This window comes from Dama dama, chromosome 5 (assembly GCF_033118175.1).
Source record: "Dama dama isolate Ldn47 chromosome 5, ASM3311817v1, whole genome shotgun sequence".
Classification (NCBI taxonomy): domain Eukaryota; kingdom Metazoa; phylum Chordata; class Mammalia; order Artiodactyla; family Cervidae; genus Dama; species Dama dama.
This window is the reverse complement of record NC_083685.1, coordinates 61651749-61667082: the sequence shown is the minus strand read 5'-3', so window position 1 is coordinate 61667082 and position 15334 is coordinate 61651749. Positions and strand designations below refer to the sequence as shown.

General features: G+C 38.2%; 1 protein-coding gene across 1 annotated transcript in view; it reads left to right on the top strand.

Moving 5' to 3' along the window:
• The window catches only part of LOC133055543 (IQ domain-containing protein M-like), a 155695-nt gene that overhangs the window by 14078 nt on the left and 126283 nt on the right, over positions 1 to 15334 (top strand). The window contains exon 4 of the mRNA XM_061140714.1: positions 9303 to 9437. Within this exon, the coding sequence (XP_060996697.1) occupies positions 9303 to 9437 (135 nt within the window). The remainder of the gene's footprint in view (positions 1 to 9302; positions 9438 to 15334) is intronic.

The window sequence follows — 15334 nt, the reverse complement described above, 5'->3', positions numbered from 1 at the left end:
GCAGACTGCAAATTAAGGAAAGTTATCAAAGATGAAGAAAGGCATTACATAATGATAGAAAGGTCAGTTCTCCAAGAAGACATTAACAATTGTAATTGTGTATGTGCCTAACAGCATAGCATCAAACTATGTGAGGTAAAAGCTGATATAATTACAAGAAAAAATAGATGAATTCACTGTCACATTTGGACTCTTCAGTGCTCCACAATGAGAAACAGACATATTAAGCAAGCAGAGTAATAAAGACATAGTTGACCTCAATAATGGCATCAGACAACAGGATATAATTAACATCTCTAAACTACTTCATTCAACAACATCAAAATAACTTTTTTTTCAAGGTGCCAAATGGGACATTGACCAATTCAGTTCAATCACTAGGTTGTGTCCAACTCTTTGCGACCCCATGGATTGCAGCATGCCAGGCTTCCCTGTCTATCACCAACTCCCAGAGCTTGCTCAAACTCATGACCATTGAGTCAGTGTTGCCATCCCACCATCTCATCCTCTGTCATCCCCTTCTCCTCCTGCCTTCAATCTTTCCCAGCATCAGGGTCTTTTCCAATGATACAGTTCTTCGAATTAGGTGGCCAAAGTATTGGAGCTTCAGCTTCAGCATCAATCCTTCCATTGAATATTCAGGACTGATCTCCTTTGCAGTTGACTGGTTTGATCTCCTTGCAGCCCAAGGAACTCTCGAGAGTCTTCTCCAACACCACAGCTCAAAAGCATCAATTCTTTGGCACTCAGCTTTCCTTATGGGCCAACTCTCACATCTGTACATGACTACTGGAAAAACCATAGCTTTGACTAGACAGACCTTTGTTGGTAAAGTACTGTCTCTGCTTTTTAATATGCTGTCTAGGTTGGTCATATCTTTTCTTCCAAGGAGCAAGCGTCTTTTAATTTCATGGTCGCAGTCACCATCTGCAGTGATTTTGGAGGCCCCAAAAATAAAGTCTCTCACTGTTTCCATTGTTTCCCCATCGGTTTTGCATAAAGTGATGGGACCAGATGCCATGATCTTCATTTTTTGAATGTTGAGTTTTAAGCCAGCTTTTATCACTCTCATCTTTCACTTTCATCAAGAGGCTCTTTAGTTCTCTTCTCTTTTTGCCATAAGGGTGGTGTCATCTGCATATCTGATGTTATTGATATTTCTCCCAACAATCTTGATTTCAGCTTGTGCTTCATCCAGCCCAGGATTTTTCATGATGTACTCTCCATGTAAGCTAAACAAGCAGGGTGACAATATACAGCCTTGACGTAATCCTTTCCCAATTTGGAACTAGTCCGTTGTTCCATGTCCATTTCTAAGTGTTGCTTCTTGACCTGCATACAGATGAACCATATTCTGGGCCATAGATATATCTTAACAAATTTTAAATAATGGAAACAATATGACGTTCACTGTCAGACCACAGTGAAATTGAGTAGGAAATCAGCAACAGAATGATACCTGGAAAACCCCTGAATATGTGGAGATTAAACAACAGATTTCTAAATAACACATGGATAAAAGAAGAAATCTAAAGGAAAAGTAAAGATATTCTAAACTAAATGAAAATATTACTTATCAAAATCTGTGTGATGTGGAAAAAGCAGTGCTTAGAGAGAAACTTATAGCATTGAATGCATATATTAGAAAGGAAGAATAGTATGCTCAGTTGTGTCTGACTATTTGTGGCCCAGTGGACTGTAGCCTGCCGGGGTCCTCTGTCCATGGAGTTTTCCCGGCAATAATACTGAGCAGGTTGAAATTTCTTCTTCCAGTGGATCTTCCTGACTCAGGGATCGAACCCATGTCTCTTGTGTCTCCTGCATTGGCAGGCTGATTCTTTATCACTAGCACCAATAGTCTAAGTTTCCACTATAAGAAACTTGAAAAAGAAGAGCAAATTAAATCTAAAATAAGCAGAAGAAAATAAATAACAAGAATTAGAGTAGAAATCAGTGAAATTGTAAATAGGAAACCAATAGAGAAAAATCAGTGAATCCAACATTGGTCTTTTGAAAAGATCAGTAATATTGATAAGCCTCAGCCAGATTAACTAAGAAGAAAAAAATAGAGGGCACAAATTACTAATATCAGAAATGAAAAGGGGCTATTGCTACAGATTCCAGGGACATTAAAAGGACAATTAAAAAATACTATGAATAACTGTATGCTTACAAATTCAATAACTAGATAAAATGAATCAATTCCTTGGAAAGAAAAATCTTGTAAACTCGCACAAGAAGAAATAGGCACTCTGAATAGTCCTGTATCTATTAATGAAATTGAATCTAAAATTAATAACCATTGAAACAAAGCACAAGGCCCAGACGGGTTCACTGGTGAATTCTGCCTGATGGTTAAGGAAGAAATGATACCAATTCTCTATTATCTTTTTCCATTGTACAGAAACAGAGGAAATATTTCCTAATCTATGTGGCTATCATTACCCTAGCCCCAAAACTAAGCAAAGACATTTTAGGGAAACTACAAATCAGTATCTCTTATGAATATTGAAGTGAAAATATTCAATAAAATAGCAGCAGATCATATCCAAAAAGTATAAAAAGAATTATACACCATGACCAAATGGTGCTCATGCAGGTTTGCAAGGCTGTTTCAATATTTAAAAATCAGTGAATAAAATCCATCACATCAATAGGCTAAAAATGAAAATTCACATGATCATATTAATATGTGCAGAAAAAGCATTTGACAAAATCAAACACCTATTCATTAAAAAAAAAGCCTCTCAGTAAACAGAAAATAAAGAGAAAATTTCTCATCTTGATAGACTATCTACAAAAAAACCTATGTGTAACATCATATTTAATGTGAATAACTCAAAATTTTACCACTAAGATTAGGTACAAGGCAGTGATGTCCTCTCTAAACACTCCTTCTCAACATCATTCTGGAAGTTCTTGCTAATTCAGTAATGCAAGAAAAGGAAATAGAGGCATACAGATAGGGAAGAAAGAAATAAAACTATATTTGTTTACAGATCACATGATGGTCTGTGTAGAAAATCTGAAAGAATTAACAAAGCTCTCTGAAACTAATAAGCCATTTATATCAAGGTTGCAGGATTCAGAGTTCCTGTACAAAAGTTAATTGCTTTTCTTTATACTATAATGAACAAGTGAACTTTGAAATTAAAAACACATTACCGTTTATATTGCACATGGGCATGCTGTGCCCAACTCTTTGTGACCCCATGGAATATCACCTGCCAGGCTTCTCTGATCATGGGATTTTCCAGGCATGATTATGGAAACTGGTTGCCATTCCCCTCTACAGGGTTTCTTCCTGACCCAAGGATTGAGCCCTCATCTCCTGCATTGGCAAGTGGATTCTTTACTACTGAGCTACCTGGGAAACCCACCATTTATATTAGTACTCCCCAACATGAAATACCTAGATATAAATGAAACAAAATATATATAAGATCTCTATGAGGAAAACTACATGACTCTAATGAACATAAGCAAAGAACTAAACAGATGGATATATACTCCGTGTTAATGGATAGGTAGACTCAATATTATAAAGATGTCAGTTCTTCTTTATGTGATCTATAGATTTGATACAATCACGTTCAAAATCTCAGAAAGCTATTTTGTGGATACCAACAAAATAATTGAATAAAGTTTATGTGGAGAGTCCGAGGGCCAGAATAGCCAGCACAATATTGAAGAAGAACAGAGTTGTTGGACCGATTCTTGTTGACTTTAAAACTACAGTTTCAAGTGTGGTATTGGCAAAAGAATACACAGATCAATGGAACAGAATAGAGAGCCTAGAAACAGACACCTATGAATACAGTCAACCAGTCTTTGACAAAAGAGCAAAGGCAATGCAATGGGGCAAAGATGGTATTTTCAACAAATGGTGCTGGAATAATTGGGCATCTACACTTAGAAAAATAAATCTAAACCCAGACTTTATACACTTAACAAAAATCAACTCATAACGGATCATAGACCTAAGTGTAGAATGCAAACTATAAACCTTGTTGTTCAGTTGCTCGGTCATGTCTGACTCTTTGCAACCCCAGGGACTGCAGCATGTCAGGCTTCCCCGTCCTTCACAATCTCCCAGAGTTTGCTCAAATTCATGTCCATTGAGTTGGTGATACCATCCAACCATCTCATCCTCTGTCATCCCCTTCTCCTCCTGCTGTCAATCTTTCCTAGCATCAGGGTCTTTTCCAATGAGTTGGCTCTTCATATCAGGTGGCCAAAGTAGTGGAGTTTCAGCTTCAGCATCAGTCCTTCCAATGAATATTCAGGGTTTATTTCCTTTAGGATTGACTGGTTTGATCTCTTTGTTGTCCAGTTCAGTTCAGTCGCTCAGTCGTGTCTGACTGTCTATGACCCCATGAACCGCAGCATGCCAGGCCTCCCTGTCCATCACCAACTCCTGGAGTCCACCCAAACCCATGTCCATTGAGTCAGTGATGCCATCCAACCATCTCATCCTCTGTTGTCCCCTTCTCCTCCTGCTCTCAGTCTTTCCCAGCATCAGAGTCTTTTCCAATGAGTCAGCTCTTCGCATCAGGTGGCCAAAGTATTGGAGTTTCAGCTTTAACACCAGTCCTTCCAATGAACACCCAGGACTGATTTCCTTTAGGATTGACTGGTTGGATCTCCTTGCCGTCCAAGGGACTCTCAAGAGTCTTCTCCAACACCACAGTTCAAAAGCATCAATTTTTCGGTGCTCAGCTTTCTTTATAGTCCAACTCTCACATCCATACATGACTACTAGAAAAACCATAGCCTTGACTAGACAGACCTTTGTTGACAAAGTAATGTCTCTGCTTTTTAATATGCTCTCTAGGTTGGTCAGGACTTCCCTGGTAGCTCAGACGGTAAAGCATCTGTCTACATTGCAGGAGACCTGGGTTCGATCCCTGGGTTGGGAATATTCCCCGGAGAAGGAAATGGTTTTCTTGCCTAGAAAATCGCATGGATAGAGGAGCCTGGTGTCCGTGGGGTCACAAAGAGTCAGACACGACTGAGCAACTTCACTTTCACTTTCACTTAGGTTGGTCATAACTTTCCTTCCAAGGAGTAAGCGTCTTTTAATTTCATGGCTGCAGTCAGTATCTGCAGTGATTTTGGAGCCTCAAAAATAAAGTTAGCCACTGTTTCTACTATTTCCTCATCTATTTGCCGTGAAGTGATGGGACCAGATGCCATGATCTTAGTTTTCTGAATGTTGCCCAAGGGACTCTCAAGAGTCTTCTCCAGCACCACAGTTCGAAAGCATCAATTCTTTGGTGCTCAACCTTCTTTATGGTCCGACTCTCACATCTATACATGACTCCTGGAATAGGAGAAAACATAGTTGATCTTGGATGTGGTGCCTTTTTAGATATAATGCTAAATACTTGATTCATTAAAGAAATAATTGATACCCTGGACTACATTAAAATAAACTTTTGTCTGTGAAAAACAATATCAAGAGAGTGGGAAGGCAAGCCACTTAATGAAAGAAAATATCTGAAAGATAAATGTCTAACCAAGGACTGTTATCAAGAATATACAATGAGCTCTTAAAACTCAATAATAAAGTTAATGACTTGATTAAACTATGGGCCAAAGGTATCAACAGAGACCTCAGGAAAGAAGATATACAAATAACAATTAAATGCATGAAATGATTCTCCACATCATTTGTCTTCAGGGAAATGAAAATTAAAACAACAAAGAGATACCACTACACATCTTTTAGAATGGCCAAAATCCAGAACACTGACAACACCAAAATGCTGATAAGAATGTGGAGTATCCTTTCACATTGTTGGTGTAAAATCAAAACAATACAGCCATTATGAAAGACAGTTTGGTGCAAGCGTGCTAAATTGCTTGCATGTCCATCTCTTTGTGAGTGAACTATAGCCTGCTAGGCTCCTCTGTCCATGGAATTCTCCAGGCAAGAATACTGCAGTGGGTTGCCATGCCCTCCTCCAGGGGCCTTCCTGATCCAGGGATCAAACTCACATCTCTTATGCCTCCTGCACTGGCAGGCAGGTTCTTTATCATAGTGCCACCTGGGAAGCCCTAAACTTGCTTTTACCATGTGATCCAGCAATCATTCTCCTTGGTATTTAGCCACAGGTGGTTTATATCCACACCGAACCTGCACATGGATATCTATGGCAGCTTTGTTGTAATTGCCAAAGCTTGGAAGCAGCCTTACCTACAGTGGTAGGTAAATGTGTAAATAAACTGGTGCATCCAGAAAATGAAATATCATTTCGTTTTAAGGAGAAATGAAGCAGTCATGAAAAGATATGGAGTAAACTTGACTGCATATTATTAAGTGTAAGAGGCCAATTTGAAAAGGCTACATACTATATGATTCCAACTATCAGATCCTTTAGAAAAGGCAAAAGTGTGAAGAAAATGAAAAGGTCGATGGTTGCTGGGGTAGGTTGGGGTGGGAAGAAGGACGGATTAGCAAGCACAGAGTTTTAGGACCATGGAACTCTTTTGTATGTTATTGCAGTGATGGATACACAAACCCAGAGAATGCAGACAACACCAAGAATGAGCCATGAGGTGAACTATTGACCTTAGTGATTAGGATGTGTCAGGTCAGTGTAGGTTCGTCCTTGGTAACAGAGGCATCCCTTGGTGCATTCATTGATAATTGATACTCGGGGCGGGCGAATTATGCTTGAGTGGAGATAAAGGACTTCAGAGAAATTTCTGTACCTTTGTCTCAATTTTGTTTTCAATTTAAAGCTGTTTTTGTAACTTTTCTTTAAAAAATTTGAAACAGTAACAACAAAATGATGTGAATAAATAATATTTAATCAGAATCAGCAACTTATTGCCTTATAATGTAAAGATGCTACATTTTTGGTAGTTTTAGCTAGTCATAAAATGCTTATTTAACAGTGGACTATAAGTTCCATGAAGACAAGGATTGTGATTGTTTTGTTCAATAGTACACACTCACTATTAACAAATATCAGTTTATCACAAGGGCTCAAAAATATTTTTGAAAGAATAGTTTTCATTAATTTTATTAATTATGCTAAAATTATGTATCAAAAATATTTACCAATAACCAGAATTCTTTGAGCTAGAATGCCGCATTTTTTGTGGCTGGAGATTAAGGAAGAAAGAGAGAAAAGGAGAGAGACTCTAGGTAAGCCATGAGACTCTGATCAGTTTCCGCCATCCATGCAGCTTTGGTTTTCAGGGGAAAAAGCATGAAGGAGCAGAGCGTTTGAGAGATGAAAAGGCAGGAAGAAGAAGGAAGAAAGAGAAAACTCTGTTCACTGAGGCTCTACAGAGGGACTTCCCTGGTGGTCCAGGGCTAAGACCCTGTGCTCCCAATGCAGGGGAGGTAGGTTCCGTCCTGATCAGGGAACTGCATCCCACATGCTGCAACTGAGAGCTCGCCTGCCTCAGCTGAAGACCCCGCATGCCACAACATAGGTCAACGGTGCCTCATGCTGCAACTAAGTGTGGGTGCACGCAAACTAATTAATGAAATGAAAAGAAACTACTGGGACTCCTTTCACTTAAACGTCCTTCAAAAAGTGAGAGGGAGTACTGCTATCTTATTTGCAAGCTGATCCCAGGATATACTGTTAGTAGAATGGAGAAATGAGAAGAGAAGACAGAGAAGAGAATGAAGGAAGAACATAAATGCATTCTCCACCAGATGACCGTGTGGGCAACCAGAGCTTAATCCCTCTAGAGAACAATGGAGCCATCTTGCCACGAGGACTATGTTTATCCACCAACTCCCCCAGTCAGAGATTAAGGGCCACTCCAAGAGGTGCCTTGATTCCCTGGCACTTCTGACTCTCTGCACAGGTGGGCAGAATAGAGTGCTGCAGCCAGAGGGAGCTCTTAGGCAATGAAATGTAGATGCTGGCAATTTAAAAAGTCAGGTTAGTTTGCGCAGACACGTAAGGGACAAGGCAGTATGAATGGAGGAAACAATAGCAACTGCTCTAGTTTGCCTGTTTGAATATAGAGAGAAAGTCATGGAGATACTTAATAGACATTTATGTTTATTTTCAGCTGTGTTTCAGAATCTGGAATAGCTACTTGTATTCAGGCAATTGGGCTTCCCAAGCAGTGCTAGTGATAAAGAATCTGCCTGCTCCATACAGGAGACCTAAGCTAAATGCAGGTTCTGTACCTGGGTGGGGAGAATCCCCAGGAGAAGGGAATGGCTACCCACTCCAGTATTCTTGCCTGGGAATCCCATGGACAGAGGAGCCTGGTGGGTTATGGTCCATAGGGCCGCAGAGACGGACAGGACTGAAGAACTTAGCCTTTACAATCACTAAACATTTCTTGACCTTGTTGATATCTCATGACTGTTCACCTCAACTGAGTGGATACGTGAATGGATTGAAAATTGAAGTCCATGCTGTTGATTGCCAGGATGATACATTCACTTAGAAACCACTCTGGTGCCCTTTGTCATTTGGAGCCCATATTTCAGAGCTAAACCTGTACTGAGCACAGACCTTCTCATCTTGTAAATGTTGATTAACAATCAGTTTCATGGGGTTAATCCATATACTTCAGAATGGAGACTCAATTTCACCTTTTTGAAAAAAAATAAAATGGAGAACTACACTTAAAAATCACGTGTGTCAGTGCTCCTGGGCGTTACCTAAACCTTGTCTAACACCAAGTATGGGAAGTAGGTGAGGGATGGATCAACTGAATGGTCTTCTGGGGAAGTCTTGAGCCAGGAGTCACAAAAGACATTAAAATAGGAAGGAGAAGTGCACGAAGTCAGCAAAAAGTAGACACCGTAAGGGCAAAATCAGCCATAATGTAAACAGTCCAAAGTGTAATCATCAAGTAGTTAAAATGTGGGTAGAAGTCAAAAAGAGATGAAAAAATTAGGGAATCTAATAAAAAGCAATAATAACTAAAAAAAAAAAGAAATGAAATACGTCAACAAAAGTCAGGTCCCCAGAAACCCTGAGCTATATGTCTTATGATGTGGTTTGAACAGTGACGTTTGCAGAGTCTATGGACGACTGTCCTGTAAACCTGACCGGAGGATGCCTGTGTCCTCTGTGGGGAAGCAAGTCCAGATTCTCTCCTGTAGATCTGGGGAGGGGAAGCATGCCTGCTTCCTCTCCCCACCCCCACCAGGAGGCCGATCTGGTGCTGCTCTGATCCTGGAGGCTTCTCACCAGACATCAGAATAAAACGACTGAAAGTATTTTTAAATCCTCATGAGACTTTCAGGTGGGGAATATACTTGATATATTATTTACAAAGAAAATATTTTCTAATATCTCTTTCCTTTGTAGTCTATGAAACAATGTTTGCTAAAAGAGAAGACTGGCAAGGATTAGAAAGAAGTGAACTCCTTAAGTACTTCAATGACTGTGGCCATTTCCCAACCCACCAGCAAATTGATGAGGTTTGGGATCTGGTCCATAGAGGTAAGTCGTTTTCATTTCTTTTTTTCTTTTGGTTTCTCCTTCTTTCTTTCTTTCTTCCCTATTTTCCTCCCTTGATCTTTCCTATATTCCTTCTCTTATTTTGTTTTAGTTCACTTCAGTTCAGTTGCTCAGTCGTGTCCGACCCCATGAACCACAGCACGCCAGACCTCCCTGTCCATCACCAACTCCCGGAGTCCACCCAAACCCATGTCCATGGAGTTGGTGATGGCATTATACCATCTCATCCTCTGTCGTCCCCTTCTCTTCCTGCCCTCAATCTTCCCACCATCAGGGTCTTTTCCAATGAGCCAGCTCTTCGCATCTGGTGGCCAAAGTATTGGAGTTTCAGCTTCAGCATTAGTCCTTCCAATGAACACCCAGGACTGATTTTCTTTAGGATGGACTGGTTGGTTCTCCTTGCAGTCCAAGGGACTCTCAAGAATATCCTCCAACACCACAGCTCAAAAGCATCAATTCTCTGGCACTCAGCTTTCTTTATAGTCCAACTCTCACATCTATACATGACTACTCGGAAAACCATAGCCTTGACTAGACGGACCTTTGTTGGCAAAGTCATGTCTCTGCTTTTTTAATATGCTGTCTAGGTTGGTCATAACTTTCCTTCCAAGGAGTAAGTGTCTTTTAATTTCATGTCTGCAGTCACCGTCTGCAGTGATTTTGGAGCCCAGAACAATAAAGTCAGCCATTGTTTCCACTGTTTCCCCATTTGCCATGAAGTGATGGGACCAGATTTGTCTTATAAATCCCTTTTTTCAAATTGTGAAAACCTAATGTTAATATACATATGAAAGAAGATTTAAATAACAGGTTAAGAGTTAGTACAGTATCAACCTAGATGGGTGGGATGGGGAGGGAGAGAGGAGGGAGTTTCAAAAGGGAGGGGATATATGTATACCTGGGCTTCCCTGGTGGCTCAGAGGTTAAAGCGTCTGCCTGCAATGCTGGAGACCCAGGTTCGATCCTTGGGTTGGGAAGATCCCCTGGAGAAGGAAATGACAACCCACTCCAGTATTCTTGCCTGGAGAATCTCATGGAGGGAGGAGCCTGGTAGGCTACAGTCTACGGTGTTGTAAAGAGTCGGACATGACTGAGCTACTTCACTTTCACTATAGCTGATTCATGTTGAGGTTTGACAGAAAACAGCAAAATTCTATAAAGCCATTATCCTTCAATAAAAAATAAGAAAAAAGTTACCTTTAAAGGAGTGGGGGAGATGATTTTAGCTTTTAGAAAGCTTCTAATATATTTTTTGATACACTGTGTTGTTATCTGAATACATTTAAAACCACCATATTTTAAATACTGATGCTACAATGATTTCTCCTGAATATATTTGGTACAAAAAATATAGTCAAGTTTGAATGTTTAAACATTATAAATTATTTCTAACACAATAAAATCATTTCTTTTCTTAACAGTAAATAAGTGAAAGGATAGCATGCATTATGTAGGAATATTTAATAAGTTAAATGGAGCAACATTTCTCCTTTCTCTATACTGGTAAGGGGGTGGAAATTGTCACCAAGGTGTGGGAAATCTCAATGAATTTTTCTTAACTCCTTAAAATTCTTCTCAACATTTCTTTCTATGTCCACCCTAATGCTATGGCTTTCTACCATGTTTAGAGATGATGAATGAGGTACCCCAAATTTAACTGAGAGGAAAAGGTAAACAAACAAAACAAAATAACTCAAGATCTTTTTTTGTAATAGAGGAGAAGGGCCCACATGCCAGTAGAAATGTATGATTAATGTCGGAGTGACAAGGTTGAAGCTTCATATGGGTTGAAATTCTCTTTGTTCGTTCTTAGTGTAAATTGACCTAATACTTTACCTCTGTATGGGCTTTGTTTTGCCACTGTTGCATTCTTAGTACCCAGAAAAATTTTCTAGGCTCTTGGTAAATTTGTTTCACAGACTCGAGGAGCATCCAGGTCACTTTGAATGTTTAAGCAATTTTTTCCCACTAACAAAAACATTGAGCATTTTTTATAGAAAATTTGAGAATATAGAAATATATAAAATTACTAACAAATAGAAATTAATATTTGATGTTTATCATTTTCAGTTTTTTTCCTTCACATAGAACATTTTTTATGAAAATTGGAATTTTCTACATGTTGGGCTCATTGGTAAAGAATCTGCCTGCCAATGCAGGAGACATGGGTTTGATCCCTGGGTCGGGAAGATCCCCTGGAAGAGGAAATGGCAACCCATGCCAGTATTTTTACCTAGAAAATCCCTTGGAGCCTGGTGGGCTACAGTCCATAGGGTCACAAGGAGTCTGGCATGACTTAGTACTGAGCACATACGTGATGCAAAATCTACATTTTTTGGTTAACAATACTCCTTAATTCCCAAGCCATAAATACCTTTTACAACATTATTTATGACTGAGTAATAACTCAGTCATAAAGGTATTCTGTAAAGCATTTACTATTGTACATTTAAATTCTTACCATTTTTCTTTATAATAAATAATAAAATTCAATAAGTTGAATGCAGCAAAGTAGAATCAATTAGAGATTTCAGAAACTTATTCTGATTAGTGTTAGTAATTTAAAATATAAGTTTTTCTTCAAATTATATTTCATAGTAGTATTTTCCTTCACTGATTATTTTAGAGTGTATCATAGAGGCTTGGGTTTAGAGCATGGCTTAATTTTAGATTGCCTGGATTTAATTCCTGACTTCATCACTTATTAGCTGTATGTCTTTGGACAAGTTGTTTATCTCTGCTATGCCTTATTTTATTAATATATGTTTAAAGCAAGATAATGCTATCAAAATAGTTGGACTGTTGTGACTTTTAAATGGAATAATTAATGTAAAACTTGTGGATCATTTTAAATGCCAATAAATGTCTGTTATTATTATTCTTAAACAATTCCTTAGTATACTGAAATAGTTATGGAAATTAATTTTCATAATTTTTTAATTTTGAAAGTTAAAATATTGTTTTGTGACTTATTTCTATAGATATTTTTGTATTGAATGTCATCCATTGGTTTCTACCCATATCATCTCTTGATTATCATAATGACCTGTGTACTACAAGAGATATGCTCATTTATGCTCACTTTACAGATGAGAGAACTGAGACTTAGAGTTTTTAAAGCTCATTAGGAGAGCTGAAACTTTAACCCTGGTCTCTCAAAATCAAGTTCAATGCTCTTTACTATGTGGAGTAAAATTTAAAAGTTCACTATTACAAAAACGTAATTGGATGGATGATTAAAATGTTCTTGACAGCAAGTACTGCCTTTTATTGGTCTTTCACAGACTAGATAATGCCTTGTGATATAGTAGGTTTTCTGTAAATGTTTCACTTTATTAAATTTCTTATTAAAACTAGAATTTTCAAAAGAACATGTATATTATCAATTGTGAAACAGATCACCAGTCCAGGTTTGATAGCACTTGATGAGACAAGTGCTCAGGGCTGGTGCACTGGGATGACCCAGAGGGATGGGATGGGGAGGGAGGTGGGAGGGGAGTTCAGGATGGGGAACACATGTAAATCCATGGCTGATTCATGTCAATGTATGGCAAAAACCACTACAATATTGTAACGGAATTAGCCTCCAACTAATATAAATAAATGAAAAAAAAATTAAAAAAAAGAACAGTTAGCTTAAAAACATACTGTTTTTATTATAATGCCTAAAATTGGGAAACTTTCCTTTATAAAGCCACTCTAACATAATTTAAAATATATGTCCAGTTATGTTGCTGTATCCAGTTAAACAATTCTAGTTCATAAGAAGCATTAATTTAAAATAGAGATATTCTAAAATAATGGAAAGAAAACCAAAAATTTGTGGGAAATGGAGCTAGTGTTTTCTGCTTGCTTCTGGTAAGGGAATCTGATTTTATGCATTTTGGATTGTCAATCATCTTCATTCATACTGACTTCTTTGATTGTGGGTAATAGCTCCAGATGTGCAACCTACACATTTTTTCATCCAGTAGCATATTTCACCTAACTCATGTATACTTAATTCAATTGATTAACTTCTTCAGTGTATGACACCAACTAGGTCAAAGTTTCAAAACTGGTCTTTGTGTTCAGGTATTTTTAGCTTCCCCCGCCCCCTTTTTTTTTCTTCTTATCACTACGGTAACTAAAATTGTAACTGAGGATATGATTTTTGTCTGAAAATCTTTCTTTGGGAGAATGAAGCAACTTCAGACTGAATGTAGAGGTCAATCTTGAAAGCCGATAACTATGCAGACATGAGAACCTTTACTTGATTCACATCTCAACAAGTGAAACTAATAACAATAGAATGACATATATTAAAGAAAATAATACATTTCATTCTATATTATATTCTCACATCTGCCTAACTTTTAGAAGTTTAAACTTGGAAAATTTTCCAGCGTTTTCTCAACATGAGAACAGAAACCTTAGTTTGTTTTCAGCAACTAAAATTACCTCAATAATGAAGACAAGTCCACTTTCACTGTGGAGCCCTAGATGAAAAGTCTTAAACCCTAAGACATTCTCTGCATCTGAAGAAACAATGGTCTGAGGTAGGATATGAATTATTCTGGGCTCCCAAGTTGGTGGCAAATTGCAACTGTGTCCTGGCCCTCCTGCCCCTTAGGGTACAGTTTTGTTTACTAAAAGCAGACAACACTGGATTTCCTGTTATATTTTCAAGATACGACTTTATTTATAAACGAGGGATAATATAATGATTTTCCCCTTTTTTTTTTTTCATATGAGCAAGCTCTTTAACAAGAAGATTTTGATTACACAAGAAAGGAATTAAAGAGGATTTTAAAAAGATAAGATAGTAAGAGTATTCTAGGGCCAAAGAAATTCTAATGATAAAAGAATGCAGAAGTATCAGAGGTAACATGTTACAAAAACCTTATTTTAAATAACTTCTAAAAAAGAAATTTAACACATTCTTAGCATAAAGCATTTTGAAAATACATACTAAAAACAAAAGATGAAATGAAATATACTAGCAGTTTTATGTTTCAGAATGACATGTGGCTACTGACTGGAGGGTCGCCAGGTCTTACAGAGATCTCTTAGTGCACTGTAAAGGTCGGGGAAAGTGTCTGGCAATCTGTCTTCTTCTTTTTATATAATAAAAACAATCCTTTTTAATGTAATTTTATATAATAAATACACTATATATTTATGTTGCTAGAACAAATTTCTGGCCATGAGCTCACTGCTTCTCACAAGGAGTTAAGATTTCTAACCTCCATCCATCAAACTTCAATTTCAATCTATTTGGCTTTTGAATTTCTTCTTATGAGATTGTGACCACATAACAATTGAGGGCTATGTAGCGACGTAGCATGTGGGGTGTCCTGACCAACTGATCTGCAGTATCTGCACATTTATTTCTTACATTTCTTATGAAGTGTGTTATGTATGCTGTTAATGCCCATGGGTGTTGATTTTTTTCTTACCTCTTCAAATCAATTGAACTTCCTTTGATGGCTTGTTATGTGGAGAAAATAATTCTCATTTTGAGCATATTGATATTGGCCAGGTCTTCAGATCCTTGTCATCATCTAGTTGGTCAGAGCCTATGACCTATATAGGTCTACATTTGTTCACTAGAGGAGGACAAAATGCTCAAAAAATGCAGAGGCAGGTTCAGTTCAGTTCAGTTCAGTGGCTCAGTCGTGTCTGACTCTTTGCGACCCCATGGACTGCAGCATGCCAGGCCTCCCTGTCCATCACCAACTCCTAGAGCTCACCCAAACTCATGTCCATTGAGTCAGTGATGCCATCCAACCATCTCATCCTCTGTCATCTCATTCTCCTCCTGCCCTCAATCTTTCCCGGCATCAGGGTCTTTTCAAACGAGTCAGTTCTTTGCATCAGGTGGCCAAAGTATTGGAATT